The following is a 26,079-nucleotide window of genomic DNA, read 5'->3' on the forward strand; positions in this document are numbered from 1 at the left end:
CGCACAGCTCACAAGTCACCCTACAATCTTCCTTGGTGATTGTGCTGTACGACGTACGTTGCTCATATTCTCGTCGGGCGCCTCGGCTAACCTCCAACTACCACCATCGCATCAGTACCTCACAATCACCTCGTTTATGCTCTCAACCATCGTTTCTCTGAACATCACATTGTGGCAACTGGCATTCTGCGTGGCTCGAAGGGCGCGCTCGACGACCTGAGTAAATATTTCCACTTCGCTCTTGTGTCCCGCTGTCACGACGCGCGAGCGTTTCTCTCGCTCTCCCCTTGACTGTCGCTCTCACCCGTCGAGCAGCGTTCTTGCCTCTCTGAGCGGACATGAACTCATATGGTCGGCCTCGAAGACACCGCGACAAGGGTCGCGACGAAGACCGTACGACCCGTGGTGGCTCCCGCAGAGATGACCGTGTCGATGAGTATTCGGCGTCGTACAGCTATGCCCATCCTACAGAAAGCTACCGAACGTCTTCAACGTACGAATTGGACAGAGAGCCGAGTTCATCCACCCGTCGCGCCGACGACTGGAGGCACGAAGACGGATATGGACATCAGTCATCGGACCCGTTTGGGCGGAGCGTGAGGGAGCCGACGTATGAACATCCTGACCCCCGTGAAGACAGCGGTTGGAATGGGCGTGCACATCACTCGTCGTCAAATGCTCAATGGCCTGACCGCTACGAGACGAAGTCATATACAGAGTCCAGGGACTGGTACGATCGAGGTCCTGAAGTTTATGCAGAAGACACTCGGAGCGATCAATACCATGCTGAGCGAGGCCGGTCCAGGGCCGACGAACGGGGCAGATACGACGACGCGTACGAACGCCCTAGGGATTACGAGGGGGAATGGCGCCAATCGACGCGGCCTAGTGCGCAGCATGATGATGGATGGACCGATGCACCACGAAGGCAATGGGGTAACTCACACAATGCAACTTCCTCTCGGGAGCCGGCGGAGGATCGTTCTTGGGAACCGGCCGCGTCCTGGCGTTCTCGAGAGGCGTCCAGCTATACGCCGAAGAACCAACAAAATTATCGAAATAATTACAACAACAAGAAGTCGAAAAAGAACAGGAACAACTTCAATCCGCGGAAACAGCAAAGGGAACGTACCCACGACGAGGGACCAAACAAGTGAGTAGCCACTTTGCTCGGCATCCATCGTTGCTCAAGCGCCCATCAGTTGGACTCGGCGCACACCTGCCGGGACTTCCTCAAAAAATGACAAAACCTCTAAGAAGCGCCGCCAGCGATCCCCTTCGCGTTCAAGATCCCGCTCTCGTTCACGTTCGCCAGCTGCATCTCATTACTCCCGTCGAACCAGTCGCAGTCGTTCACCTGCATGGTCCGAGACTTCCAAGCGAAGAAAGCGCGATTCCAGCTTGACCGATCGGCGCAGTCGGAGTCCGGAAGACAGGCGGACGCCTCGAAAGCCTCAAGGGCGCCCATCTCGTCGTACGCCTTCTCGTTCGTCTAGATCGCCAGCAGAGAGCCGCGGGCGTGGACGGCGTCCCAGTGTCTCGTCCATTTCAAGCCCTGGGCGAAGCAGAAGCAGATCCAGGAGTCATAGCCCCCTGAATCGCCCGAAACCCAAGCATCGTTTACCTCCAGCGACTTCCGTTGACAGTATATCATTGTCGAAGGCGACTCTGCTCAAGACATCGAAGGAGCTGCTTCCCCGTGAAGGGGGCAAGGACCGCATTGCCCCGATTAGCCTGAAGCACACGAACGGCAGGCATGCTGAACAAGCAGCAGCGGCAGCCGGAAATGCAAATGTCCATGCTAATTCGGTAGATGTATCAATCGGAGCCACGAGTATGGGCCCCCCACCTCAGCCTACGCCGAATGCCGGTACCATCACGGTTGTAGGCGCACCCCCTGCAAAGTCATCTCCACCCATGTTCTCCGCGCGTCCCGCAGGGAAACCTGGTTTCCGGCCCATCGGCGCTGCGAGCTCGTCGATGAAACGATTCTTTCCCTCGGACGAAGAGGAGGATACTGCTGCAAGCGCTACTACAACTACCGCCTCCGTTCAACCCACCGTCGTTGGGAGAGTAGAACATGCTGCTGAACGCACTCCTGAGCGGGACAATAGTCCATCAACCCGAGCTCAATCTAATGGCGTCCGGTCTGGGCGAGAATCAACAGAACCCTCACGAGGACACACGCCGGTCTCTACCGACGCCGAGCAGGCCGTCCCTGCTCAGACGGTAGGAGCGACCAAACGGGCGAATGACGGAGACATGACCAGCGACGTCAGCAATGAGAATTTGCCCGGGACAGATCGCGCGGGGCAAATTACCCCTTCGCCGCTGCCGCTGCCGCCGCCGCCACCGCAGGAACTCTACTCCATTGTCAGCCAGGTCGGTGAAGGGACGTTCGGCAAAGTTTACAAGGCTCGGAACGCTGTAACTGGTGTTCATGTCGCTCTCAAACGCATTCGGATGGAAGCGGAGCGCGATGGCTTCCCTGTGACGGCGATGCGAGAAATCAAGCTCTTGCAGTCGCTCAGACACGAGAACATCGTGCGCCTGTACGAGATGATGGTCTCTAATGGTGTGTGAATTGTCCGAAACACGATTGTGTCCACTGAAACTTGCCTCATCAGGCAACGTGTATATGGTTTTCGAGTATATGGACCACGATCTTACGGGTATCCTGTCGCAAACACAGTTCTCATTCACGGATGCCAACTTGAAATCGCTGTGCCAGCAAATGCTTGCTGGTCTCGCCTATCTCCATCACAAAGGTGTTATACACCGCGACATTAAGGGCTCGAACATACTCGTGAACAATCGTGGAGAATTGAAGCTTGCTGACTTCGGTCTCGCACGTTTCTATCAGAAGCGGCGAAGAAGCGATTACACCAACCGAGTTATCACGCTCTGGTACCGGCCGCCAGAACTGCTCTATGGCGCGACTGTATATGGACCTGAAGTTGACATGTGGAGCGCAGGGTGTGTATTCTCAGGCGTTGGCCCAGCACCCATCTCATCGTTACCATAGATGTATCATGCTCGAGCTGTTTACAAAGAAGCCAGTCTTCCAGGGCAACGATGAGATCCACCAGTTGGACGTCATCTTCAAGATATTGGGCACACCGACCACTGAACGATGGCCAGGCGTGACCGAGCTGCCGTGGTTTGAATTGGTGAAGCCGAAGGAAGTTATCCCAAATCACTTTCGGGGTTTGTTCCAAAAGTATGTGTCCAAAGACGCATATATGGCAACGGTGTTGACCTTGACTTGTGTATAGGTGGATGTCACCAGCCGCCCTCGATCTAGCGGAGCAACTGCTTGATTATGAGCCCTCGCGACGCATCAGTGCGGTGCAAGCTCTCGATGCGCCTTACTTCACACAAGAAGATCCGCCCGCTGTGTTACCCACCGAGTAAGTCGGAATAACCCATCCGATTCCCATTGCCTCACTCGCGACATACATAGCCTCTCAAGCCTTGAAGGAGAGTGGCACGAGCTTGAGACCAAGCGCGAGCGAGCGAAGAAGAAGCGAAAGACCGAGGGTCCCGGTCAGGCGTGATATACACACGCTGATAGCGTTTGCAGTGTACCCATTCTGACTATCATCCTCCATACTCTACACGGCGCTAGTACAAGATGCATGAATCAGGTTCAGGCTTGAGATGCCGCTGCTAGCCGTGCAGCCCTCTTTTCGGTGAGGTGCTGCACGATGGACTCGACGTTGGCGGCCGTCATGCGGATCTGCATATCCCATTGCTTGGTGAACGGGGCGCCGGTATCTTCCTCCTCTTGCTCGACATCGCCGAGGCCGCCGGCCTTGCCCTGGGCATTGTCTTCCTCGCGCTCGCTCTCGAACCATATGAGCTTGTCAACCTGGTCGATCGAGGCCTTAAGACGTCCTTGCTCGATCATCTTGCGCGCCATCGTCTCGGCCGCACCAGGGGTGAGGTCGAGCAGCGCACCTAGGCCGCGGAAGGTGATGTTCTTGTAGATTTTCGAGCTCGCGAGCAGGTTGTGCTCGAGCACGGCGCGGTCCAGCACGGTCGACGGGCCCCTTCGCGTGCTCACGTTGGGCTCTTTGTCATCGTCGTTGTCATCATCAGCCTCGACCGCGGCTGCGAGCCGCTCGTTGACCGAGAGCGAGATCTTCGCGAGCTGGTGGGGCTTGAGTGTCTTCTCGAACTCCTTGACTTCGGCCGGGCGGAGAATGTGGTCGAGAAACATCTTGGAGAGGATGTTGTGCGTTGGGAGCTCGGACGTGCGCTCGTCGCGGCAGAGGGAAGCGAGGAGTCGGGAGCGGTTTGGGCCGGCGGGGGCGAGGACGGCGCAGGTGACGGCGGCGGAGAGCATGAACTGGCGTTCGTCCTCGTCAATCTCGCCTGTCCAGGAGAGGTCGTGGTAACGTGCGGCAGCTTCGAGGAAACGCCGGCTATAGTCCATGATGCGGGCCTGGCAGAGCTTGAAGGAGAGGAGGGTCGCCTTGTCCTGGCATGAGCCGACAAGGAGCGCGGCGCGGTTATAGTACGTCTCGGCTTGGACGGAGTCTTCGTCTTCGAGGAGGAGGCGGATGATGTAGACGTAGAGCTTGAATTTCTCTTCGTCGTTGCCTGTCCTATAGGTGGCTACCTGTCAGGAAACTGTAGGCGGCGACCTGAGCGGCGTGGTTCACCTGTTGGCAGAATCAAGCGAAATGCCCATGAGCACTCGTGCGGCTTCACTCCATTCCTCCTCCGATTCCAGGATTTCTGCCAACTGATATCGCAGGGCGTTCACCTAGTGGGGCGAACGTGGGTATCAGAGCACGGAAGGTGGACGGACGCGATCAAACTCGCCTGCTCTTCGTAGCTCACTAGCCGCGGCTGTACGACGTCGAGGGTAATCTGGACGACCTTTTTCCGTAGGTCGCTGTCCGAGATGTCCTTGAACTTCTTCACGATCTCGGAGAGCACCTGGCGGCCGACAACCACGCTATCTTGATTGACGACCGATTCCACGAGAGCGTGCAGATCTCGAGAGAACGTTGGCTGACTGGTCGTAGCAAAGACATCGTTCACGAGTGCTTGGTAGGCGGCGCCCTTGTCCTTCTGATAGAGTGCGGCGACCTGGGCGAGTTTCTGGTCCATCGTGTGGCGGGGACACGGTCAATGGTGGCGGTGCATCACCGGGCGACTAATAGCGCGTCTCTCGAGGCCGTCTCGCGCTCGTTCTCAACATCCGTGACTGTGGTGCATCTTTGGTGCACTTGCTGTGGGTCTGGTGAGATACGGCGTCTGCTCTTTGATTATCATCAGCTGGGCTGAGAGGCTCGCACGGCATTTGCTGAGGTGGACGGCCTGTGAGAGGCTGCATCTTCCCTCGCCCGCCCGGTCGCCATCACGACTTGATACCCAATCACGCCCGACGGCGCCCCCGGCTCTCTTAAGCACCTTTCGCCTTCCCTCGCACGTCGTGCTCCTACGGCTGCCCTGCTCGTGCTCGTAGCTGCTCGTGCCCTTCTCCTTTCGTTCCGACGACTGCAAAGACGACCCCAGCGTCCTTCCAGCTAAGCTGCTAGACGGCTTCCTGCGACCCCCCTCTCACCTTCTTCGTCCTTCGTTCCTTTCACCGCTTCTTCAATTTCAGAGATTTGTTTGCCACCCGGAGTGATGTCTCGTCTCACCAATCCCGTCTTCAACAAGCCCTCGCCCTTCGACGTCCCTCGCCCGGCCCACCCGCTCAGCCCGCCAGACACCGAGTCCGAGTTCATGGCCGCCCACCACCTCTCCCACGCGACCGTCCCGATACAGATGGCGTCTAGCGGCCTTGGGTTAGAGACCGAGCCTGCGACAAGCCACGCCCCGGTGCCAGGATCTTCGACCAACCCGACGGAGACTCCCGGGGCTCGGTTGCGACGGGTCGCCTACATCAACTCTGGACTGCGGGACACGAGGGACCGCGAGAGCCGTGACCGCTCAGCACAGAGAAATCTTCGCTGGCTCGTCGTCGTTCTCCCTCCTGCTACAATTTCGGAGGCGCAGAGTCACCACGTCGGACACACGCTCTCGACCGGGCCGCAACACCGTCTGTCGCACGGGATCCTGATGCCGTTGTTCCCTACAGTGAGTACTCGCATTTGGTGCCATCAGCGATTATGTTTGGTTCTGACTGCACTCTCAGATGTACGGTCAGCTCACGGCGATTGCGAAAGAGTTCAGCTTCCCGAGCACCACAGGGATATGCCTGTATTTGCACATGACGGAGGCCGGGATCACGATGACTCCCCGCATCTCGGAGGAAACCTGGTCGCTCCTCTGGGGACACCTGTTCGACGCCCGGGCACCTCAGGCCCCTGCACATCCACTCCCGATTGGCGGCCGCATCGAGTTCGATCTCGACCTCCGCAAAGCAAGGTGGTACGAGCCTTGGCTGACCGCGTCTCGCAGGGAGGCCGCCGACCTCCCCATCTCGGTGCCTCCGTCGCTCTCACATTGGCGACACGATAGCCGGGGCAGCGTGGGCCTCGGAGACGACCGTCGGAGTTATGTTGAAGAGAGCTCGCCCGACGACGTCCCCGACGCCGCGTCCATCATCCAGCGAACCCCTGCGCAGCGACATGTACCGCGCAAATTATCGCTCCTCGACCGATTCGAGACCGCCTCTCAGCTCTCCTTCAGAGCTCCCGTGCCGCCCCCGCTGCGCCCCTCTCCACCGTACTCCGAACAGATCCCGCCCGAGCAGCGGAGTCACACGCTGACGCCGATCGCTCAACAGGAGGAGCCGCAGTCCGCGAAGCGCGACCTCGAATCGCGCGTGAACACCTGGCGGGAGAGTGCGACGGTGCTCAAGACACCCATGGCCGCGCGTGGGCAGGTCAGCCTCGACCCGGCAAACCTGCCCAACTCGGTTTCGCTCAATGACCCGATTATCGCCCGCGCAGCAGCAGAGGAGGAGGAGGTGCAGTCCGAGCTCAACTTAGACGACTTCACGTGGAGCATCTCGAGCGCGGGGCCACCGAGCGACGCGAGCATATCCCCGGTCGCCTGGGAATACGTCCTGTCTCCGCATCTCGACAGGCGCCTGCAGGGCTCCGTGTGCCTCACGCCGTCTGTGTGCACATCATTCGGCCCGGAGGACTACGACGTCGAGTACTCGCCCGTCTCGAACGCCTGGCGGTTGCCTAGCCCAGATCTCGGCATGCGCATGATGTCGGATTGCCCGCCCACGCCGACGACGGCGACAAGCTGGGGCCCCGCTTCCTGGCCAGCGTCGCCCGCAGAGTACAGCCGCCCGCCGTCCGTACACCTTGGCGACCGCGCTGTCTTCAGCCGTCCAGCGACACCGACGACCGCCACGAGCTGGGGACCGCCTTCGTGGCCCGCGTCTCCCGCGCTGAGCACCTTCAGTCGCGCGTCCTCGGTTGATCTTGGACATCGCGCGATGTTCTCCCCCGTCCACGGCCACTTTGCCCTGCCGGCTCGTAGCCTCGTCTTCCCTTACTACAACGCTTGGAAAGGCGCTGTGTGGAATCACGTCTGGCCTTACACAGCTCATCGGGAGGTCGTGCCAAAGACCGCTCCTGGTGAACCCCATGGGGACGCAGCCTACCCGTATCTTCGCTTGTACGCTGCTGCATATCCTCATTTCGACCTGTACCCGCCGAAGGCAGGCGAGCTCAAGGTGGACGTGTCCAAGTCGCTGCCCGTCAGCCTCATCGCGAGGTATCCGGCTTTCAACCTTTACCCGGCGGTATATCCCAACATCGAGTTGTATCCGGTTGTGCCGCGGATAGAGCGTGTCAAGGCTTCGAGGACAACCGGAGTAGCTGTCAAGCTTGCGAAGGAGTACCCAATCCTCGACATCTGTGAGTTATGTCCTCCGCCGTGACTGAACTGGACTGATCGCTATGGTAGACCCGGCCGTGTATCCTTACAACGTTTCAGATATATATGCTCCGGTTGCTGTTGATGAATCGTCGTACTACAAGTCGCAGTCGGTCGTCTTGCGTGCTGCCTACCCTGCGTTCAATCTCTACCCGGCAAGCTACCCAACAATCTGCATATATCCGAGCGCGACTGGGCTCATTGCTGCGAATGCGCTGAACGTGCATCGAATTCGCATCGCTTCCCGTCAGGCATCTCGAGAGTACCCGGATTTCGACCTTTATCCCGCTGACCAGAGGATTGACGATACGTACTACTACAAGAGTCTTCGCGTCCTCCTAGATGGCGCCTCTATGTTGTACCCTGCATTCGACATCTACCCCGGCCGGGACCAATCTTCGTTCATCCACCGCCAAACAGTGGTTGGGCAGTACCCTGACATAGTCCTGTACCCCCAGGGACAAAAGATCGACGATACGTTTTACTACAAGTCCCTTTCGGTCTCGCTGAGCGGCGCTGTTTCGCATTATCCTCATTTGGTCATCTACCCGTCGCAGGAAGTCTCGTCGCCGATCTCGCCGAATGCACGCAAAGCCCCGCCCACCAGGATCATTGCTGGAGGAAACAACGTCCGAAGGCCTCTCAAGTCCCCGATGCCAATTCGTCGGCGGTTGTCCATCACGAGGGCGCCCATGCCCCCCGTTCCACGTCTGCCGCGCACTGCCCAGATGATGCCCATGAGCCCTCGCCTGCCACCGCCAAGACGTGAGCGGGCCGACACGTTGAACAGCACTCCGGTCTCTTTGTCGACGTATCCCCATCTTTGCATTTGTGAGTCTTGCAACATGGGGCGTCCCTCCGATTTCTCAATCTTGTTTTTGCCTTAGATCCAGCGGCTTATCCCCATCTGGAGATATATCCGGCTGTGGCGGCATGCTTGGAGGAGCCATTGTCGTGGACGGGCTTTGATACGGTGTATCCTGCCTTTGATCTCTGTAAGCTCCTTCCCTTGCATGCGCTCGACCCATTTGGTTAACACTAGGTTAGATCCAGCTGTGTATCCACAATTCAGCATTTATCCTGCTGTGATCGTCGCTGAGGATGCACCCTCCTGGACTGGCTTCGACGTTGTTTATCCCTTCTTACGTATCTGTGAGCGCACCCCGTTCTTTTCATCCGTCCTTCCGCTGACAATTATGAAGATCCTGCTGTGTATCCCCATCTAGAGATTTACCCGATGGCAAGTTTGGCTGGCGAAGACGTAGAGCTTGTTGCCATGTACCCCATCATGTGCATCTGTGAGCGAGGTCATTATTTCAAGCCGTCCACTTAGTGATCTCGACGCCCCAGATCCGTCACAATATCCGTACTTCGAGATTTATCCGGGTGAGGTTTGCGACGGCAGTGTTGAGGCATATCAGAAATCGACGTCCGTGGTCCTTGCACCTGCCTACCCCGCCTTCAATAATTGTGAGTTTTCTAGGCTTCGCCCATTGTCTGATTCTGAACGTGATTGTAGATCCGGCGCAGTATCCCGCGTTCGAGATCTATCCAGGGGAGGTTTCCATGGGGGAACTGACTTTATGCCGACCATTGTCTGTTAGACTTCCGGCAAAGTATCCTGCTTTCCAGATATGTCAGTGCAATGATAGCTGCTTCTTCAGGCCGTGTACTGATTCCAAGCCTTTCAGACGCTGCTGAATACCCGTGCTTCGCGATCTATCCTGGCTCGACGCATGCTCCCGCTGTATACGGACGTCATCACCGCTCCCACAGGGAGCTCCACGATGAAGTTGTCGCGCACTTCCCCGGTCTTTTTCGTCGCCGAATCCATACCCACGCGCAGCTACATGATCAAGTGATGAGCGAGGGTGGCATGAACTCCATTACTCAGGTAGAATCACCGCGCTCAGTGGTATCCGTTCCGATATCCCGCTCCCGTTCCGGAAGCCTAAGCTCACGACCGGCCGCGCCGTCTCTTGCGGCTGTGCCCGCAAGAATGGGTCCACCATCACCTGCGCCCTCGAGGAGGTTACCACCGATACCTGCCAGCCCTTTAACACCTGATATGAAGCTCGCGACTGCACCTTCGACCACCCTCCCTTCAAGCCGTTCCGCCGGATTGGGTCGCCACTTGTCCTCTGCCACTCGGCCGTTACCAAGCATCAGGGGTACAATGACCAGCATGTCATCACTTCCAGACAGTGCAGAGTCATCGAAACTAGAGTCGATGCCCGCACCGCATCCTACTGCGGAATCGCTTGACCGCTCAAGGTCGTTGTCAAGTGCTACGAGACCTCACGCGCTGATGAAGCGGAATAGCCTGGTCCTGGAGCGAGCCCGCGCATTCAACACTGCGACCAATTCAACAAGTCAGTGTGATGACCCATTAGATATCCGCCGATACTCATTCGATTCATTCCATCTTTCTAGGTAACGCACCCGACCATCCCATGCGAATCACTAAGGAAGCGTTGGCACAATTCCCTATGCCTCCGCGTCCCCCCTTGCCTTCTGCGCCCAACGCTGGGGGTGCCAGACCTGTCTCCGTCGCGAAGCTGGACCGGTCCAAGTTCCCCTTCGCATAATAGATGAGCGTGGCCACGTTTTCATCTTCGTAGCATAGGATCAGACTCCCCCGACTTCATTAGCTATCTCTGCTTTCACGCCCTCTTCTTTATGATTGTAACTTATGTACGCGCTGGATGTTCGTCTTATTCTACATTGCAAATGGTGGTCGTTATCGAAACCGGAGCATGAACTGAGCAAACATGGATGGGTAGAGTGGACGAAGGCAAACGCGAACAATGACAGAGGAATGTGATGGTGATAATACCATATCGTACGCTTCATACACGCGGCCCATTGCCGTCGTACGCCGGTGGGTCATCATCAGCTTCTGCTGGACTCGAGTCGGTGAGGCGATACCCGCTTCCCGGCATCCTACGAGTTGACCCCGGTATGTCCAGTTCGTCAGAGCCGTCGTCAGAACCGGCCCTGGCAACGGTCACTCCACGAGCTGCGGCTGCTGCTCGTGCCTCTCTCAATTGTTTCTCACGCTCGTCGCGCAGTAACTTAGCTTTACGGTCATCAATGAATGCCAGATGAACCTGCATATTGACTCAGATGGATCCTCATAGTCATCACAGGGTGCGATACGAACGTTCTTTGCCACCGCATCGGCGGCGGCTTTCTCTTCTTTCTTGGCCCGTTCTTGTCGTGTCATCTTCCCGGTCTGTAACTCTAGTGCTTCCCTCAACATCGCCGCGCCTATCCGCAGGTCATCCATGTGCCGCTGGTTAAAGACGTAGTACGGCTGGAAATTCTTGACTTCGGCTCGGAAACCAAGCTGTTCATGCGCCGTTCAGTAGATGTGTGGCGCTCCGGCCGTAGATATGATGATACTGACTGCAATGGCATACTCGAGGACGCCTTGTCTTTCCACTACCTTCTTCTTGATTGTGTCGTTGGTTGGTTTGAACTGTTGGAACTTTGGATTTTCAGGTTCACGCAACAGATTCTCAGCCAGCGTAGAGAGAATCTAGCAGAATGCGCCACTCAATGTTAATATGAGATCCCACAGGAGGCAGCAATGTAGGTCGCTTAAGCACTTTCAAGGAGTCGACGGCCTGCTCGCGACCGTTGGGCCGCATGATGCCTGGATCGATCAATCTTCTAAACGCTTGACGTTTCTCTCGCTCTGCACCGAATGCTGCGTCTGAATCAGGGGTAGCTTGCTGAATTCGACGTTCAGCAGCAGAAGCGGCTGCTATAAGGGCCTGTCTTCTGTCCTCCGAGGGGGTGGGTGAGGACACCTGGCCAGGATGCCCAAGCTGTGAGGTCGGTGTAGTAGCCACTGGATCAGACCAAGCCTCAGACCTCTCTGTGACTCAAACGCGCACGCGTAACGGTCACGTTATCGGTACGGATCCAACAAAGCGTCCCGATTCCCTCATGAGTATAGGTACTAAGTTAGTGCATATCGTACATGGTGGCGATTATAATTTCTCGTTAAAAGCCTTCATCGCCTTCCTCACCCGGAGCTAGATGTTGTGCTGCTTCTGCTGCGGAGACATGCCTTCGCACATCCTCCAACGTTCCATCGTCTTCCGAAGAGCTATCATCGTTCCACTGTTCTTCGGGTGGGCTCCTATTGCCGTTGACTGGCGTCGCGCGTTCCTTGCCCTTGCCCTTGACTGAGGAGAAGGGGGAAAACGAAGGGAACGACGTGGTCCGCAGACGACGCAACAGAGTGCCGCCAGCAGGCGGCGTAGAAGGCCGAGGTGCAGGAGCTGTTACGCCTTCTGGAGGAGGATCTGGAGTCGGTGCATTCGCTGCTTTGTGTGCAGCAGCACTCCCAAAGCCGTTTTCATTCTCTCTGCTATGGGGACTGCTGAAGAGCCCAGCGACAGCCTTCCGCCTAGTAACATTCCTGCCGTTCGGGGCCGGATCCCGGACTTCATCGACCGACTGCTTGCCGTTGGGAAGAAAAGGTGCAACACTGTGTGTGTGGGCCAGCTTTCGTAGGAGCCTGGTGCTTTTGTAGTAATGCTCGGCTCCTTTTGCCAATTCAGCCTCTGCATCTGTATCCAGAGATAGTGGCGGTTCCTTCATCGGTATGGCTGACAATGCTTCGGCGGAGAGCATCTCAGGCGTCTGGTCGACCCGAGTCGAGGATTCAGGAGTTGCACGATCCCGAGCCTGCGCCGATCTGCGCACTGCTTGCCTGCCCAAGTATATCTGCTTTTCCAGCCGGTATCGGTTTTCAATCATATGGAGCTGTCCATGCATCAGTAAACATACGACATATGCACACGTAGCATTACCTTGGGCCATGTCACAGCCTCGCCTTGAGCCATCATTCTCTTCAAGTTCACCGGGTCGGGGTCGCTGAGAATTCTGAAAAAGTCCTGAAATGCACGTCAGGCGTGCTCCTGAACAAGTTTATATACCGACTGTGAATCGAGCTCTTGGCCATATGCTACAATCAAAACAATGAGCGTCACCGAGTTGCAGCATTGATGGAAAGCCAACTCACGTCACTGTCCCATCAAAGCGTTGGAGGAACACACTTGACCAATCCTGCCCTAGTAACTGCGGCAAGAGCTCCAAATCTCGGATAACCTGCGTAAGGCATGAGAGGCGATAACGTGTGCGCTCCTTACGGACGCACCTTAAAGTTCTTCGTCAATTCGAGTTTCAGCCACTGTTCTGCTGCGGATAGCAAGTAATTTCCGCGCCAGCCTATCAACGAAGAACAGTGTTGGATTGTGTGTGTCGTTCAAGCGAATGGCCGCCGACCTTTTCCTTTTCCATGAGCCACGGGTTTGCCAGCTGAACCTCGAGGGGCGAAGAAGAAGAGGTGCACATGAGGATTGACTTGCGAAACTACGGGATGAGTCACTGGATTGATGGTCCGTGTAAAAGACCGTATCATCGACAGGGTGATTTGCGTGCTGACCGTTGAAGTATAGATTCAGAGCTTGGAGGGGTATGTCCACTCTGAACACGGCTTGAATGATCGACAATGGCGCAATGCATAGGAGACTATACCTTAACGATCCGTCCTTAAACTTACTGCCCCAGTTCCATGGCACGATACGCCCATCCTTCAGCTTCTGCATGATAACGACGGGGTTCAATATCCCTGGAACGGCTGCGGAGGCAAGCAACGCGCTCCAGATCACAGTGTCCGGGGTGGTAAGATAGTTCAGCAACTTCGTAGGACTGAGAGAGATGAGGAACTCAGTGGAATGCTAGGAAAATTAATCACGTCTACGCACGAATGTCGATCCGCAGGAACAACCGAAATGTTCAATACCCTTCCTGTCCGCATATACGCTTCCTTGAAAGTCATGGAACCTCTTGTGAAGAACGAGCACTGCCGCGCCCAGTGAATGGCGTCAAAGCGGGCACCCGTCTGCCACAGGCGTTTGGCCCACACGCCAAAAGGCTCGGAGAACGCCGTAAGCTTGACGGCAAGTTCCGGACGAAGAAGCGCCCTCAGTTCGTCGTCTGTACGAGTGCAAACCATAGCCGCCACCACACCACCAGCTGAAGTACCCGTTATGACCCTCGGCAAGAGGTCGGCGTCAAGAAAAGCTTTGACCACTCCAAAGTGATCTACCAGAAGGCCGATAAGCAGCGAATACACGATGAGACGGATGGACCACGTACAATATCCAAAGCTAGCACCGCCCGACAGACAAAGGGCACTGGTGCCTAGGTTAGTGTTGGCGCTCTTGAAGAAACGTCGTTTTTCATCGTTGGAAAGATCCTTTGACTCTCGGATGTAGGCAAGCGCGCGTTCTTGTTCATCGATATAGGATTCGACAAGGTTTTTGGTGCCGTAGAACGTTTCACTGTATAGTCTAAAAGTTGATCCAGGTTATTGGTCAACGCCAAAGCTGTCGACGATCAGGGCATACCTTGCGGACTCGACACCAGCGAAGTTTGTCCGGATCGATGTCTCTAAAACCCCTAGCACGCCGCGGACGTCATTCTTCTCGCGCAATGTCCTTAGGGATCGTCGAACCTGGTGGTATATAAGATGGTTCTTGAATTGACGTTGTCTCTGAAATTGGTAAACCATTACGCACCTTGCGAACAAGTCTCCAGTCATAATAGGGATCCTCGTCGACGGCTTTCCACTCGTCGAACTCCAGATATTCGTCGAGGGCAGCAGCAGCAGCTTTCCATTCCTATGGCAGGTGTAGGGTCACCGAACTACGCCTCAATGCGACATGCGCCTGAATACGTACCTCATAGGTTCGTGCCGCCCTAAGCTGCTTTCGGAGTTGCCCCTTCCGTCCGCGCCCTAAGCAGTATTCATCTTGAGTCGCTGTCCTCGTTCGCCAGACCAAGTTCAAGACACACATGCGGTGAACCACTCCTTGGTGTTGACTAGTTGGCGAATGAGCACGTAGAAGCCGAATTCGATGGCAATCAAGGTAAATATGAATCCCTTCGTGAAAGACCCCAGTCAACTTCCACTTCTGGCAGATTGCCGCGAGTATAGACGCACCAGCAAGGGCCATCGAAGCAATATATATAGCCACTCCTGCCTTTTTTCATGCCCTCGACCCTTCCTCCTCCGCCGGTCCCTGTATTAGGGGCATGAACATAGGGAAGTCCGCCGCAAACGGCACGCATACCGTTTGGAGACTCGCTGGTTGATGGGTGCAAAGTCGCTCAAAGCAGAGACCTTTCGAACCCGGTGCGTTGTAGCAGACAATGCAGGAGAGTTAGGCGGTTGCGACTGTATCTCATCATTGTCGTTGATATAGACATCGTTGCGGAGGGCGTCTTCAAATGCTTGGATGTGGCTGTCATTGACCGAAATGTCAATCTTTTGGACATAAAGCGCAAAACACTATGCATTGTCCATTCGACGCACGCTTCGTCAACGTAATTTGCGGTAACTTCCTTGTGAAAAGTCGAATCGTCGGATGAGAGATCCATGCAGCTGCACTAGCGACGCAACGCCGAGGCACTCCGCCGGACGCCCAGCGTGATGATCACGTGCCGGCGCGTCTCATTTGGTCCGCGTTGTCTCACGTTGGCAATGCAAACCACGACCTTGTTCCTGCAAGCTCAGAACGCTGGTCCGCTCGATCGCTGGCAATACGAATATTCGTGTCTGTTGAACTTAAGGCAGCGGCCAGGCTATAATTGGGTGCCGGTCTGATGATCTTTCGACCATTGCTTTGGGTCGCCCTTTTTGTTGCTCATGGGGAAGCCAGCAGAATTCAAAGCTGGCCATGCCGCGCATAGAACCTTTGGTTCTTGTCTCCATCTGGCCAAAATCACCGCTTCTCGCGTTTCCGGGGTGAATAACGATTATGCAGCGGTGCAGTATCCAACTGCAGTACTTAGCGTCGACGTCGACATCACAAATGACTGACGGGGCCGAGTCGCACATAGCGACCGGGATAAAGGGTTCAGCTGGAGCCTGACGGCGGCCAACGGGGCGAAGAGCGTGACCAAAGGGCAGTGGGGTTGCACTGCTGTGTCGAAGATGACGACATCCTGGCTATCGCGAAGACGATTTCAACCAGGCTAATCCCACTCAATCCAGTGACCGCAGCGAGACTGTTGCCTGTAGCAGTGTAGGTCGCTTCCATAGGCACCTTCTTGGTGAGATCATCTCGCGCTCGCGGTATCGGCTCTCATCCAGAACCCCTTTCCTCAGAGCAACGCACAGCAGCGCACAGCTCTACCGTCTTCAGCGATCGCCGAGTATGACAGGTACCTGTGCCATCAAGCCCCTCTGTGCATACATGATACCGCAGCCCGCGAGCTCGCTATTCCCAGCTTTATCGGGATCCATCCTGGATCCATCATATTATCCAGCTCGATCAAGCAGGTGCTCCCATCTTGGACTAATTATAGCCTCCAGCTGGTGACGTTGTGGCTGGTCGTTATCCAGAACACTATATAAACCCCTTCGGATCCCATCATTGCCTTAGACTCGTCTCATCTCACACTCACACCCTCATCCACTTACTACACGTTTAAATCATGGGTTGGTTCGGATCCGCCGACAGCAGCACCGACCAGGCTGCCGCCTATGACCAGGTATGCTGAGCATCCCATATAAACGATCTAAGGTTGATCTAATCATATCGCTACGCCGACAGGTCACCAACGCCCCTCACAAGGCTGAGCTCTCTCACGAGCTCATCTCCGGCGCCGCTGCCTACGAGGTAAGACCTGTTATGGCTATCAGTAGTTCCCTGTATTGACAATCCGTATAGGCCGCCAAGGCATACGAGAAACACTGCAGGGAGAACGGGAAGCCCGCGTCCCACGCTGAAGCCGTTGAGATCTTCTCTGGTATCGCAGGTGCCTTCGTTGACCGTATGGTCGAGACCAAGGGCGTAAGTACTTGGCGTACCTTCTCACTATAGTCGGTGACTCATCGGCGTCATGCAGCTCGACTTCATCGACAAGGAGAAGGCGAAGCGCCAGGCTGTCCAGCAGATCGATGGTGGCCTCCGCGAGGAATACTAAATGTGTGGATATTGCAATCGAATGTAACCATATATACATAACTCTGAACATACCTCCGTATATAAATCGCCGTGAACTGCTCAATCTATGGGCAACTCGAGCCTGCACACCGAGTTCATCCGGGAGCGCAACAGGTGGTGGTGCGCGCTTTGATATGAGGAAATGTGCAACACTGGTACCGGTGTTAACGCGCAGATGCTATAATGTCCAGCGGATTTAGGTACAGATTACCCAATGAGAGGCAGTAATACATCCAACGTCTATGAGAAATAGTACTACATGGAAACAACGCTCCGGACTACGGGGTGGAAACATGCAATTCTTTGCCGCCTTTGTTCACTGCTAACGCACTTCACCAGCTTTCGCCAACCATTTCCTCAGGTTGATTTGCCCTTGACGCTCAACTGCACGTTTCACATCGTCCCTATCAACCGCGCAACGGTATTTGACGAACTCTCTTAAGATTGAGGCGTTTGGCCCAGCAATCGGGACAAAGACGGCGGTTGACACGAGGTGCTCGAAGGCCTAACAAAAGCATGAGCATTCACCACATAAAGCATCACAAGACGATCGGAAGAATGGCACTTTTAAGAAAATTATCGATAGGGTACACTCACTGAAGCAAGCACTTCTCGTGTGCACTTCACCATCCCAATACCGCCTCCGGCAACTGTCACAGGAGCACTGAGGCTAGCCCGTACCTGGTCCTTGAATAGCTCGTGTAGCATTTCAAACGTCATGATATCATGACCAGATGTCTGCGTATGTACGGCCGCGATGAGCAAGCAGATAGCCGGGTATGGCAAGGCTGCAGTGATGCAGCAATGTTAACCGCGAAGAGAGGAGAGGTTCTTCATGGACTCACCATGCAGAGACTGGAATTTGGTCGGACATCGTTGCAGTTCAAGTGCAGCTACCAAATTACTCAAGCTCGGAAACGGCTCGGTGGGTTTCAATCTCAACACAAGGTTCATCTGCAATGACTCCGTTAGGTATATATATGCTAGGCATTGGGAAAGCTTACTTACCAGCACACGGTTCAGCATCCGTACGTCCCGCGTTAAAGCGTACATCTCCTCGAGAACACCTTGAACCTTCTTATCGTCGAGGAAGATTTGCACCATCCGCACCCAAGTGTCAGACCAAGTCTCGTCCTCGTCGCTATCTTGCACCTCTTGTACGCCAGCGGGCTCCACAGTTAGTATTTGCCTCATTATACACAACCACCGGTGTTTTGTGTTAGGGCCGGCGGTTCTGATCATCCTGCCACTAAAACGACTTTTGACGCGCTTCTCCAATAAGTTGATCGTGTCGACTCTCGTGGTCACACCGACGACCGCGAGCCCGCCACTAGCTCTCTGAGTCGGATGGCTACTACCAGCGGGTACCTGCGTTGCTTCCGGCTCATTGGTCCACTGAGATCCAGCATAGCTCGCCTGTACGGTATCCAAGAGGCAGTAGAGCAAACTCTGTCTCGGGTGCATGGCGAAGAGGTCAAAAGCATCAATCACCACGATCACTGGTCTTTGAAGCGTTGGCAAGACACCAATGAGGGCGGGAAGGTGAGCTGAGGGCGGAAGGGTGATGTTCGGCCCGAGTTGCGCGTCGGGATCCTCGATAGGCTCCTCGTCGCCGTCACCGCTCGTCAGGTATTCGTCAAAGGTGACCTCTCGAACCTCTTGTGCCAACTGCCACGCAATCTCACGCATAGCCAACCGATCATTGTTCTGTGCGTGCCCGGATAAACGGATGATGATAGGCCGCTTGTCATCAGCCCTGGCTGGGTCCACCTCATGCGTTGAGAATTCAGAAAGAATACGATCCAGAAGCTGCCTCAGTTGTTTCAGATAGGTAACGAAGCACATCAAGAACGAGACCAAGGATAACCGACCTTGGTCTTCCCGCTTCCTCTCGGGCCCACCAACATGCAGCTATTACCCTCTCCTCGCTCAACGGTACCTTGGAGCAGATTGCGCAAGTCTTCATGGGCTTGAACATTCGCAGGCTCCGGGGTTTCGTCGTCTTCTTCATCGTCATCCTCGTTCATATGCGATGACTCAAGCATAAGTGCGAGCGGATCCCTGAGAGCCGCGAGAACTGCCTTCTTCTGTGCATTGAGACACGGAACAAGTTCTGGAGGCAGGGGGCGCTGTTGGCGAGCAGGTGACTTCGAGGGGGAGGATCTAGTAGGCGACGAGGGTGGGGCTTGAGGATGCTTCGTGGGCGTTTTGAAGGGGGATGCGGTGCGAGACTTCGAAGGAGTAGCTGCTGGTGTTTCGAGCATATCACTGGTCGAAGGGAGCGGAGTTTTCGGGAATGTCCTTCTACTCTTGTCCTTTCGAGGCGTTCGCGGAGCCAGATCGGCACCGGAGCCATGCTCGGCAAAGTTGATTACAGGTTTTGGTTTCGAGCTCTCGCCTTTCTTTGTCGACGCCCTCACAACCTTCGGTGACTCTGGTGTGGGCAGGCGATCATTAGACTTCCTCTCTCCTGGTGGCGCTTGAGCGGTCTGTCGTAAGGGAGGGAGTGCTAAGGGGTCGTCGGTATCTGCTTCTTCCACCGACTCATCGAGAGTCTGGTCCTCTCGTTGCGACCTGTCTTTGTTGGGACGTGTTGAAGTGCTAGCGACAGGAAGAGTCGTGGACTTGATTCGCGGGGCCCGTGGTGTGGGCGCCGCAGAGACGGTGGGAGCGGGAGTGGGCAAGAGAAGGGAGCCGTCGTGGAGACGTGCACGTTTAGATGCCGAGGTATAAGTGCGGATGGGGCGCTTTGAGGGTGATGTTCCAGGATCGATGCCAACAGGCGTCGACAGATGGGATATTCGAGGCACTAGAACCGAGTCAATGACCATGCGCGGTGTAGGGGAAGAAGATCGCAAGGCTTTGGGGGTGGATCTGGCTATCGTGATGTTCAATTCGTCGGTGCTTTCGGTAGATTTGCGTCGGCGTCGGCGTGTAGTAGGAACATCGTTCGGCTCGTGGTGGTCTCCGTCTGATTCATGACTGTCCGCCTTCTGCGAGGCATTATTAGCGAGAGATTTCTTGGTGCGAGGGCCTCTTTCGATGGCAGAAGCATTCGCAAGGAGTGCTGCAGGGGCTTTCGACGGAGATCGTGGCCGTTTGGACTCCTTTGCGACGGTTTCGGATGTCTGTGTTGCACCCGAAGAGCGTATGTTACTCCGCGTCTGCCGTTTATTTGCTGGCTCAGTTCCGGTCTGAGTTGTTGCTTTACGCTTTGGAGGCATGTTGGGGGTGTGGAGTAGAAGCGACGAGGCGTCGCTCCAGGAGAGCTCACACCCAGTGAACACGACCTGTCACAGCCCGTCACATTGCGTTCCTTCAATCACGTGACCGTGATAGGCGCGCGCACCTAATCCCCTTCCTATTCCTGGTGTCAGTGTCTCTGTTTATGCGATTTACATTATCCCTTCGCTCCGCAAGATACCGATGACATGTACAGCCGAGTGTTTATCACGATCTATCCCAGTCCAGTCGCCTTTCTTTGCAGTGGGCCAGTGATCATCACCGTATGCGAAAACGTCATCATCGGGGTCCCTCGAGTCGTTCGTTACTGCGCCGTAGAATAAGTTAGACACTCTTCGGATCGATCCGCAAGCGCTCACCATGACGAGCCTCGCGTTCAGCGGCGTCCCCCTCAGAACACCATAACATCTCCTCCAACTGGGCACCACTGATGGTGACAGCAACGGTCTTCGCATCCTGTACGTTCGGAAGGATGTTCAGGAGTAGATCAGTCACCAGTCGCGAGGTACCATCTGGCGTCTTAAAGGAGGTGATTGTAGGTAAGGGTAGATATTCAGCCTTGAAAACTCATTAGTCGATCGCGAATCGTCGATGTCATCAGTGAAGGTTACACAACCCACCTCTAACAGCATGCCCTTCAGCGCGCCCCCCGCAAGAATCACATGCCCTGCTCTCACAAGCCAGTCCGTGCCAATCTTATATATGGCGCCTTCTACCGTCACTTGCTGACCCTGGGCAACTCGCTGGGCAGGTTGATTCCTGTTAGGCGGAGCTCCGGACTGCCGGACTGGTTTCCAGTGCGCTCCCAGTTGATCAATGAGCTCTTCCAACGCTCCCGGAGGGCTCAAAGTTACAAATGTGGACCGATAGTGGGGTGGCCCAATGAACGGCTGATGATGCGCGGCGTGTGTGTGCCCGTGTTCAGACGACTGCGTCGCTTGAGCCTGTGCTTGCGTGTGCGCTTGAGCGGCCGCTGCGACTTCTGAGTGGTACGGAGCGGCGAGGTCCTCAAGCAGTACGAACACGTTGTCATTCATGGTGAGGGCCCACATGGATCGTTCCGGGAAAGCGGATGTACCAGCACTCTGCGACGCATTCACTGCCGCACCAGTGGCTGACCGGTAGGATCGTACTGATATTTGCCACCGACCTACCGGGGTACCCTGCATCAGCATTAGTCGGTACGGCTACCTCGGGTCTCAAGTACGAACCTGGTGGTTATGGACGATATTTTCATGGATGAGCTCAAGGCCCGATGTAGGTGCGTTGATCCACCTTGCCAACCTATGCTGTGGGTCAACAGACTTCATATGAGTGGATAGGACGAGTACTACACCCTGTGAACCCCATCTCGGTGGGAGATCGAAGGGAACGAAAGACAGGTGGTGGCGATGATGGCGTTCCCCCCTCGTTTCCCCTCTTTGCTGTGCTCAACTGCATGGGGTTGCCATCACACGATCTTGCTAAACATCCAGTAAATCTGATGGCTGTATAAATCCGCCAAGCAGGCAAAAACAACCTCTGAGTCCAGCGCAACCGACAACACGTCCTCACATGGTTATGGACGAGGCTGTCCATCACAGATCGGCTCGTCATTCCATCCATCCCCTTTTATCGCGTCCCGCGTTACGGTGCTCGGGTTTGGGCTCTCGCTTCTTCTTCTAATGCTTGGCTCCTGAGCTGGACTCTTCCTTACTGCTCGTCTTCTTTGAAGCATCGCCAGATTCGTTTTCTCATAGGCACCTTGAAGGTACCGGCCCCTGGTGGGCATGTTACGCTCCCGCCTTGCTCCGTTGACACTCGCTGTCCACGGGTTGGAGAAGCCATCCGCCCAAGAATTTGTCGAGCATCCAGATTTGTGTGTACTATACCTCTTCCCATAGCCCATGGCTGATCGCCCGTCTCCCAAGTCGGCAAATCTGCGCGTTCTTCCTGGGATGGGTCTTCTTTTGCAGCCTTCACTACATTGCCGTTTCGCCTTTTCTGCGTAGTGTCATCAGTCTCGTCACGCAACGACTAGCCAACAAGCACGCGAAATTCGACCCGGAAGCGCGTCCTACTTCCCTCACGGATGAGAAGGAGAAGAGCATCATCGCTTGGCGGCGGGACAGCGAGGCCAGCGAATATGTCGAACCAAATCTTCTCTCGCTCAAGAGAGATAATCATATCTTGACTTTCACCTTATCACTCTGTCTCGCCTTCGCAAGCGTGGCTCAATTTGCTTCTCTATTAGCTTTTAGCGGGAAGGGCGGCGCAAGTTGCGGTACGGCAATACGTTGGCGGCGCACGCCTTTCTGCATGCTGAAACTTTCTATAGCCTTTGTAGTCGCCTGGGGTGGCGTGGCGAATCAGTTGGCTCGACTTGTCGGACTTTTAACAGTCATATTGGAGCTCAGACAGCTTGGAATTGCACGTTACGAGGATATATTGTGTTGGACGTGGATCTCCGTTGGGCTGGGTAAGCACATTCTCTTTTTTTGTCCTATCACAACGACCTTGACATGTCATCTTACAGTTTTTGTCTTCGTCACAAATGCAATCAGCACTGGTGCCGTTCAGTAAGCCCCATACGTGATTTCGTCGTCAAATGCTCACGGCGCGCACAGGCAAGTTCCATTCCTCCCGCACACATTCTTATGCTATAGGAGGCAGTGAGTATTCTTTATGATGGTTATGACTCATGTCCCTCATGACGATTGCAGTTTCTTGCCAACGTCCATTGTTTCCTCCCTCGTATACCTTTCTCTTGAGATATACATAACAATTCGTTCCTTTTTACATGTTTCCGAGCCCAAGGACCGGTCGTGGCAAGACCTTGCCGATACACAAGTGTTGCGGGGCTTGAGCTTGATGTTCCTAGAGCTTTTGACTATCGGCCCTAGTGCGGCACCCACCACACTTGTGGGTGATTTTGTCCCATTTTCCATTGGGGCCATCGCAGTGCTCGGTAAGCTGCTTCATGTAAGATCTAAAATCTCTCGTTGACTATGTTTAGTTGCGTTCAATCATCACCATACCCGTGCGTCGGAGATCCCGGTCATCGTATCACAACCCCAGTCAAAGGGCGTCGGCCGAAACTCCCGCCCATCGACCTACTTGAAACCATCTCCATCGCATTCCGTTCACTCCATCAACTTGAAGATCGGTCAACCTTATTTTCCGCATCATCCGTTTGCGAACCCCGGCTTCAACGATGACCATGACGATGATCCTGCTCCCATGAGCCCCATGACTGCTCGCACTTCGCTGACCATCGACTCTGCAATGGAGAAAAGTGTCAAAAACGCCGTAATCGGCAAGGCGTCACGCATCTCCAAGATTCCCGATGTTCCAGCCAGGATGCACCACGCTCCCGGGCGTTCTACTCTGGAGTTGATCACTGTGCCACAACCTACGAGGAAAAGTTCAGCAGCGGAATTGGGCGATGGGCCATGGAGACATACACAAAGCCTGTTCAGTGGTTCGAGACTTCCACAGCAAGATGGACAAGGGACATCAAGCGCACGACCCACGCATCGGCGCGATCCATCAAGAAAGATCGTTCAAGATCAGGTCCAGTTGGCCGAACACTTGGAACAACAGCTGGAAGAGCGTGTATCCAGTACCCCTACGGGTCCCGTTCCTCCACCAGCAAGGCCTAGGATTGAAACGCCGAGGGTAGAAACTACGTTCACGTCGCTATCCGAATCTCAACCCCTGAGCCCCCACTCAACGACTACTATGAACTCGGCTATTTATGGCTCGGATATTGTTCGTTTCACCTCAAAGGTCGACAAGACAAAGCGTCCATCCAGGTCTCTGCGACGACTTGTATCTCGATCGTCAATGACGCCGTCCTCGTCGGAGGGCTCCTCAACCACGGTGTCACCGACGAACCGTCGACCGGTATCGTTGGTATCTACGGCAGCCTCTCACATCAAGGAGAGCCTACCGGCTGTAGTAGAGGGTGAACAGCAACCGCCTGCTGGGCGGAGCAGAGCGCCCACGTTCGGTGAAGCCGCGTTCAGACGTGCTGGATATGGTTCATCTTTGGCTGCGATTATGGGCAATGACTCTGGGCCTATGCCGCCAAGTAGACAATTGTTGCGCCCTCCAAGTCGGCTTATCCGTGGACCTCGCTTGCCTCCGCCTGTCGCAGGAGGCAGGGACAATCTATCGAGAACAGTCGCCTCGGACTCCCGCTCGCCACTCACTCGGATACCGATACTAGCTTCATTTGAGCCAGAATCATCCGTAGTATCGCCGCCGCTCTCTGGCTCGACTTCGACACCCTCTACGCAGCCAGTTTAGCGCGGGCGATTCGGATGCGTCCTCGTCCACCGTGCGCCCATAAGATGATAGCGGAAATATAGGGTATTGTACTTACATTACGTAACAACAGAGGCGATGATGTCTGGACAAGTCGAGTCTTGCACCGTGCACCGCACTGTTCTCCTTTCATTTCACTCAGCACTTGCCGCACACGCGAGCGGTTCGCCAGACGTCTACAACTATGGCTTCGAGTGAACTATTGAAGCAGATTCAAGCAGGCAAGAGGTTGAAGAAGGCGGAGACCAATGATCGCAGCGCTCCGGTCATTGATACGCCCAAGGGCGGGGGATCAGTTGTTGGCGGGGGAGGTGGTGGTGGAATAGGAGGTATAGCTGCAACAATAGGTGGATCGATACCGGGAGGTGGTGGCGGACCTCCCCAGCTCGGGGGCCTTTTTGCTGGAGGAGTCCCGAAACTCAAACCAACCGCACCAAATGGTGAGACATGCAGCATCCCACCACCTGCCCAGGTTAACACAACAATAGCCAAACTACCGACTCTTGGAAAACCTCCGACCATACCTAAACGTGAACCGACTGGCGCTGCGGCTCCTCCACCACCGCCTGGTCGGCCTGCACCCCCCAAGCCTCATGCTGCTGCGCCCAGCATTCCTTCCCGAAGCGCCCCTGCGCCGCCTCCACCTCCGAGCCTGCCAGCGCGGTCGGCCCCTGCTCCCCCAAGTGTGCCTGCGCGGACGGTACCCGCACCTCCCAATGCTCCCAGTCTTCCGGCTCGGACTGCTCCTGCCCCACCCCCACCTTCCAGTGCACCCGCATTGCCTCGGAGGGCCCCTCCAGCCCCTACAGACGTACCAGATCGCAGTAGCTCTCCTGTTCCTCGATCTGCGTCACCTTCCACGCCGGCTAGGAGCGTCCCGCCGCCGCCGCCAAGATCGTCCCCTGCACCCGGTCGGCGCCCCCCAGCGGTTCCTGGACGTGCCGCTCCGCCGCCTCCAGCTCGTCCAGTGTCCTCTGCTTCATCTGCTCCATTGACGCCATCCCGAGCTGTTCCGCCTCCTCCTACACGCAAGGCCCCGAACGGTGCAGCGCCTCCGCCTCCGCCCCGCTCAAGGACGATCTCAGATATATCACCAGCACCAGCACCAGCCTCGCCAGCCCCGCCACCCCCTCCTGGCCCGTCGCCCGCAGCACGGCGTAGTCTAGCCCCACCTCCTCCACCGCCAACGGCGCCTGATAGGGCCAGAACATCCTCGCTCACTGCCGCAGCAAGTGCTCCCATCTTACCTCCAGGGCGCAGGGTCGCGTCCAGCTCGATTCCGGCGCCAAATGGAGCCGGTGCCAATGGCAACCCGACACGCAAAAGTCAGTACTGATTGTACCGTATCCTTGACCATACTGACGTCTTGCTTCAGTTCCATCACCCCCGCCCAATGCGGGCTCGCATACATTTCCCGTGTCTGACTTCCCACCACCTCGCCCATTCAAGCCAGCGACCAAGCAATATCCTAGTGGGCGGCAACGCGGAAGTGACTTCAGCCTTGCGGATTTGTAGACGATTAGTTCTTAGAAGTGTAGTATACCCAGGAGCATGTCTGTCGGTGTTAATCGGCCGAAGATGGCTGAATACCTCATAGAAGCGGTGACTCCCCTTCCGAGTGCAATGCACCTCCAATGCA

The 26,079-nt window shown here is 55.7% G+C and overlaps 11 protein-coding genes across 11 annotated transcripts; 5 read left to right on the top strand and 6 right to left on the bottom strand.

Moving 5' to 3' along the window:
• PUNSTDRAFT_51252 (uncharacterized protein) lies at positions 1 to 2,033 on the bottom strand. The gene is made up of 3 exons (XM_007382094.1): positions 1,203 to 2,033; positions 116 to 1,153; positions 1 to 53 (listed from the first exon to the last, which is right to left on the bottom strand). Exon 1 carries the CDS (start codon positions 1,466 to 1,468, stop codon positions 1,253 to 1,255), a length of 216 nt encoding a protein of 71 aa, XP_007382156.1. The 5' UTR covers positions 1,469 to 2,033; the 3' UTR covers positions 1 to 53; positions 116 to 1,153; positions 1,203 to 1,252.
• Positions 2,034 to 2,262: 229 nt separating this feature from the next.
• Positions 2,263 to 3,557, top strand: PUNSTDRAFT_64873 (Pkinase-domain-containing protein; the record flags this gene model as incomplete). The annotated part of the gene is made up of 5 exons (XM_007382095.1): positions 2,263 to 2,575; positions 2,628 to 2,976; positions 3,026 to 3,220; positions 3,276 to 3,410; positions 3,464 to 3,557. The coding sequence occupies 5 exons, from the start codon at positions 2,263 to 2,265 to the stop codon at positions 3,555 to 3,557; spliced, it is 1,086 nt and encodes a 361-aa protein (XP_007382157.1).
• A 92-nt stretch (positions 3,558 to 3,649) lies between these two features.
• Positions 3,650 to 5,121, bottom strand: PUNSTDRAFT_65075 (uncharacterized protein; the record flags this gene model as incomplete). The annotated part of the gene is made up of 3 exons (XM_007382096.1): positions 3,650 to 4,610; positions 4,668 to 4,771; positions 4,813 to 5,121. 3 exons carry the CDS (start codon positions 5,119 to 5,121, stop codon positions 3,650 to 3,652), a joined length of 1,374 nt encoding a protein of 457 aa, XP_007382158.1.
• A 140-nt stretch (positions 5,122 to 5,261) lies between these two features.
• On the top strand, positions 5,262 to 10,496 carry PUNSTDRAFT_51253 (uncharacterized protein). The gene is made up of 10 exons (XM_007382097.1): positions 5,262 to 6,096; positions 6,155 to 7,838; positions 7,888 to 8,688; positions 8,745 to 8,852; positions 8,905 to 9,009; positions 9,060 to 9,155; positions 9,208 to 9,327; positions 9,377 to 9,493; positions 9,549 to 10,229; positions 10,291 to 10,496. The coding sequence occupies exons 1-10, from the start codon at positions 5,644 to 5,646 to the stop codon at positions 10,443 to 10,445; spliced, it is 4,320 nt and encodes a 1,439-aa protein (XP_007382159.1). The 5' UTR covers positions 5,262 to 5,643; the 3' UTR covers positions 10,446 to 10,496.
• A 210-nt stretch (positions 10,497 to 10,706) lies between these two features.
• Positions 10,707 to 11,672, bottom strand: PUNSTDRAFT_65728 (uncharacterized protein; the record flags this gene model as incomplete). Its single annotated transcript, XM_007382098.1, has 4 exons — positions 10,707 to 10,967; positions 11,021 to 11,206; positions 11,267 to 11,398; positions 11,439 to 11,672. Coding segments are annotated over 4 exons (813 nt in total), but the record flags the coding sequence as incomplete, so codon positions are not given.
• Positions 11,673 to 11,868: 196 nt separating this feature from the next.
• On the bottom strand, positions 11,869 to 15,318 carry PUNSTDRAFT_112474 (patatin-domain-containing protein; the record flags this gene model as incomplete). Its single annotated transcript, XM_007382099.1, has 17 exons — positions 11,869 to 12,636; positions 12,684 to 12,767; positions 12,814 to 12,838; positions 12,896 to 12,981; positions 13,031 to 13,101; positions 13,159 to 13,260; positions 13,319 to 13,359; positions 13,411 to 13,584; positions 13,641 to 13,980; positions 14,035 to 14,228; positions 14,286 to 14,392; positions 14,457 to 14,558; positions 14,619 to 14,674; positions 14,734 to 14,821; positions 14,882 to 14,921; positions 15,012 to 15,182; positions 15,254 to 15,318. The coding sequence occupies 17 exons, from the start codon at positions 15,316 to 15,318 to the stop codon at positions 11,869 to 11,871; spliced, it is 2,514 nt and encodes an 837-aa protein (XP_007382161.1).
• A 1,059-nt stretch (positions 15,319 to 16,377) lies between these two features.
• Positions 16,378 to 16,821, top strand: PUNSTDRAFT_26062 (uncharacterized protein; the record flags this gene model as incomplete). Its single annotated transcript, XM_007382100.1, has 4 exons — positions 16,378 to 16,434; positions 16,497 to 16,562; positions 16,614 to 16,736; positions 16,792 to 16,821. Coding segments are annotated over 4 exons (276 nt in total), but the record flags the coding sequence as incomplete, so codon positions are not given.
• Positions 16,822 to 17,176: 355 nt separating this feature from the next.
• Positions 17,177 to 19,153, bottom strand: PUNSTDRAFT_100328 (uncharacterized protein; the record flags this gene model as incomplete). Its single annotated transcript, XM_007382101.1, has 6 exons — positions 17,177 to 17,394; positions 17,487 to 17,677; positions 17,735 to 17,843; positions 17,898 to 18,225; positions 18,286 to 18,698; positions 18,761 to 19,153. The coding sequence occupies 6 exons, from the start codon at positions 19,151 to 19,153 to the stop codon at positions 17,212 to 17,214; spliced, it is 1,617 nt and encodes a 538-aa protein (XP_007382163.1). The 3' UTR covers positions 17,177 to 17,211.
• A 1,131-nt stretch (positions 19,154 to 20,284) lies between these two features.
• PUNSTDRAFT_63660 (uncharacterized protein) lies at positions 20,285 to 21,442 on the bottom strand (the record flags this gene model as incomplete). Its single annotated transcript, XM_007382102.1, has 4 exons — positions 20,285 to 20,439; positions 20,498 to 20,690; positions 20,753 to 21,295; positions 21,344 to 21,442. The coding sequence occupies 4 exons, from the start codon at positions 21,440 to 21,442 to the stop codon at positions 20,285 to 20,287; spliced, it is 990 nt and encodes a 329-aa protein (XP_007382164.1).
• Positions 21,443 to 21,720: 278 nt separating this feature from the next.
• Positions 21,721 to 24,480, top strand: PUNSTDRAFT_119569 (uncharacterized protein). Its single transcript, XM_007382103.1, has 7 exons — positions 21,721 to 21,990; positions 22,043 to 22,395; positions 22,450 to 22,590; positions 22,648 to 22,690; positions 22,739 to 22,783; positions 22,835 to 23,079; positions 23,128 to 24,480. The coding sequence occupies exons 1-7, from the start codon at positions 21,902 to 21,904 to the stop codon at positions 24,420 to 24,422; spliced, it is 2,211 nt and encodes a 736-aa protein (XP_007382165.1). The 5' UTR covers positions 21,721 to 21,901; the 3' UTR covers positions 24,423 to 24,480.
• Positions 24,481 to 24,517: 37 nt separating this feature from the next.
• Positions 24,518 to 26,051, top strand: PUNSTDRAFT_142622 (uncharacterized protein). Its single transcript, XM_007382104.1, has 3 exons — positions 24,518 to 24,880; positions 24,929 to 25,765; positions 25,816 to 26,051. Exons 1-3 carry the CDS (start codon positions 24,625 to 24,627, stop codon positions 25,953 to 25,955), a joined length of 1,233 nt encoding a protein of 410 aa, XP_007382166.1. The 5' UTR covers positions 24,518 to 24,624; the 3' UTR covers positions 25,956 to 26,051.
• The last annotated feature ends 28 nt before the right edge of the window (positions 26,052 to 26,079 follow it).

Source organism: Punctularia strigosozonata (assembly GCF_000264995.1).
Source record: "Punctularia strigosozonata HHB-11173 SS5 unplaced genomic scaffold PUNSTscaffold_4, whole genome shotgun sequence".
NCBI lineage: Eukaryota > Fungi > Basidiomycota > Agaricomycetes > Corticiales > Punctulariaceae > Punctularia > Punctularia strigosozonata.

Excerpts from the sequence above, each read along its gene's own strand:
- PUNSTDRAFT_51253 (XM_007382097.1), top strand. The coding sequence starts at position 5,644 with ATGTCTCGTCTCACCAATCCCGTCTTCAACAAGCCCTCGCCCTTCGAC. Across the intron at positions 6,097-6,154 it reads TGATGCCGTTGTTCCCTACA|ATGTACGGTCAGCTCACGGC; the intron begins GTGAGTACTCGC and ends CTGCACTCTCAG. Across the intron at positions 9,494-9,548 it reads GTATCCTGCTTTCCAGATAT|ACGCTGCTGAATACCCGTGC; the intron begins GTCAGTGCAATG and ends CAAGCCTTTCAG.
- PUNSTDRAFT_142622 (XM_007382104.1), top strand. The coding sequence starts at position 24,625 with ATGGCTTCGAGTGAACTATTGAAGCAGATTCAAGCAGGCAAGAGGTTG. Across the intron at positions 24,881-24,928 it reads CAAACCAACCGCACCAAATG|CCAAACTACCGACTCTTGGA; the intron begins GTGAGACATGCA and ends ACACAACAATAG. Across the intron at positions 25,766-25,815 it reads TGGCAACCCGACACGCAAAA|TTCCATCACCCCCGCCCAAT; the intron begins GTCAGTACTGAT and ends GTCTTGCTTCAG.
- PUNSTDRAFT_119569 (XM_007382103.1), top strand. The coding sequence starts at position 21,902 with ATGTTACGCTCCCGCCTTGCTCCGTTGACACTCGCTGTCCACGGGTTG. Across the intron at positions 22,396-22,449 it reads GAAGGGCGGCGCAAGTTGCG|CCTTTGTAGTCGCCTGGGGT; the intron begins GTACGGCAATAC and ends AACTTTCTATAG. Across the intron at positions 22,784-22,834 it reads TTCTTATGCTATAGGAGGCA|TTTCTTGCCAACGTCCATTG; the intron begins GTGAGTATTCTT and ends TGACGATTGCAG.
- PUNSTDRAFT_51252 (XM_007382094.1), bottom strand. The coding sequence starts at position 1,468 with ATGGGCGCCCTTGAGGCTTTCGAGGCGTCCGCCTGTCTTCCGGACTCC.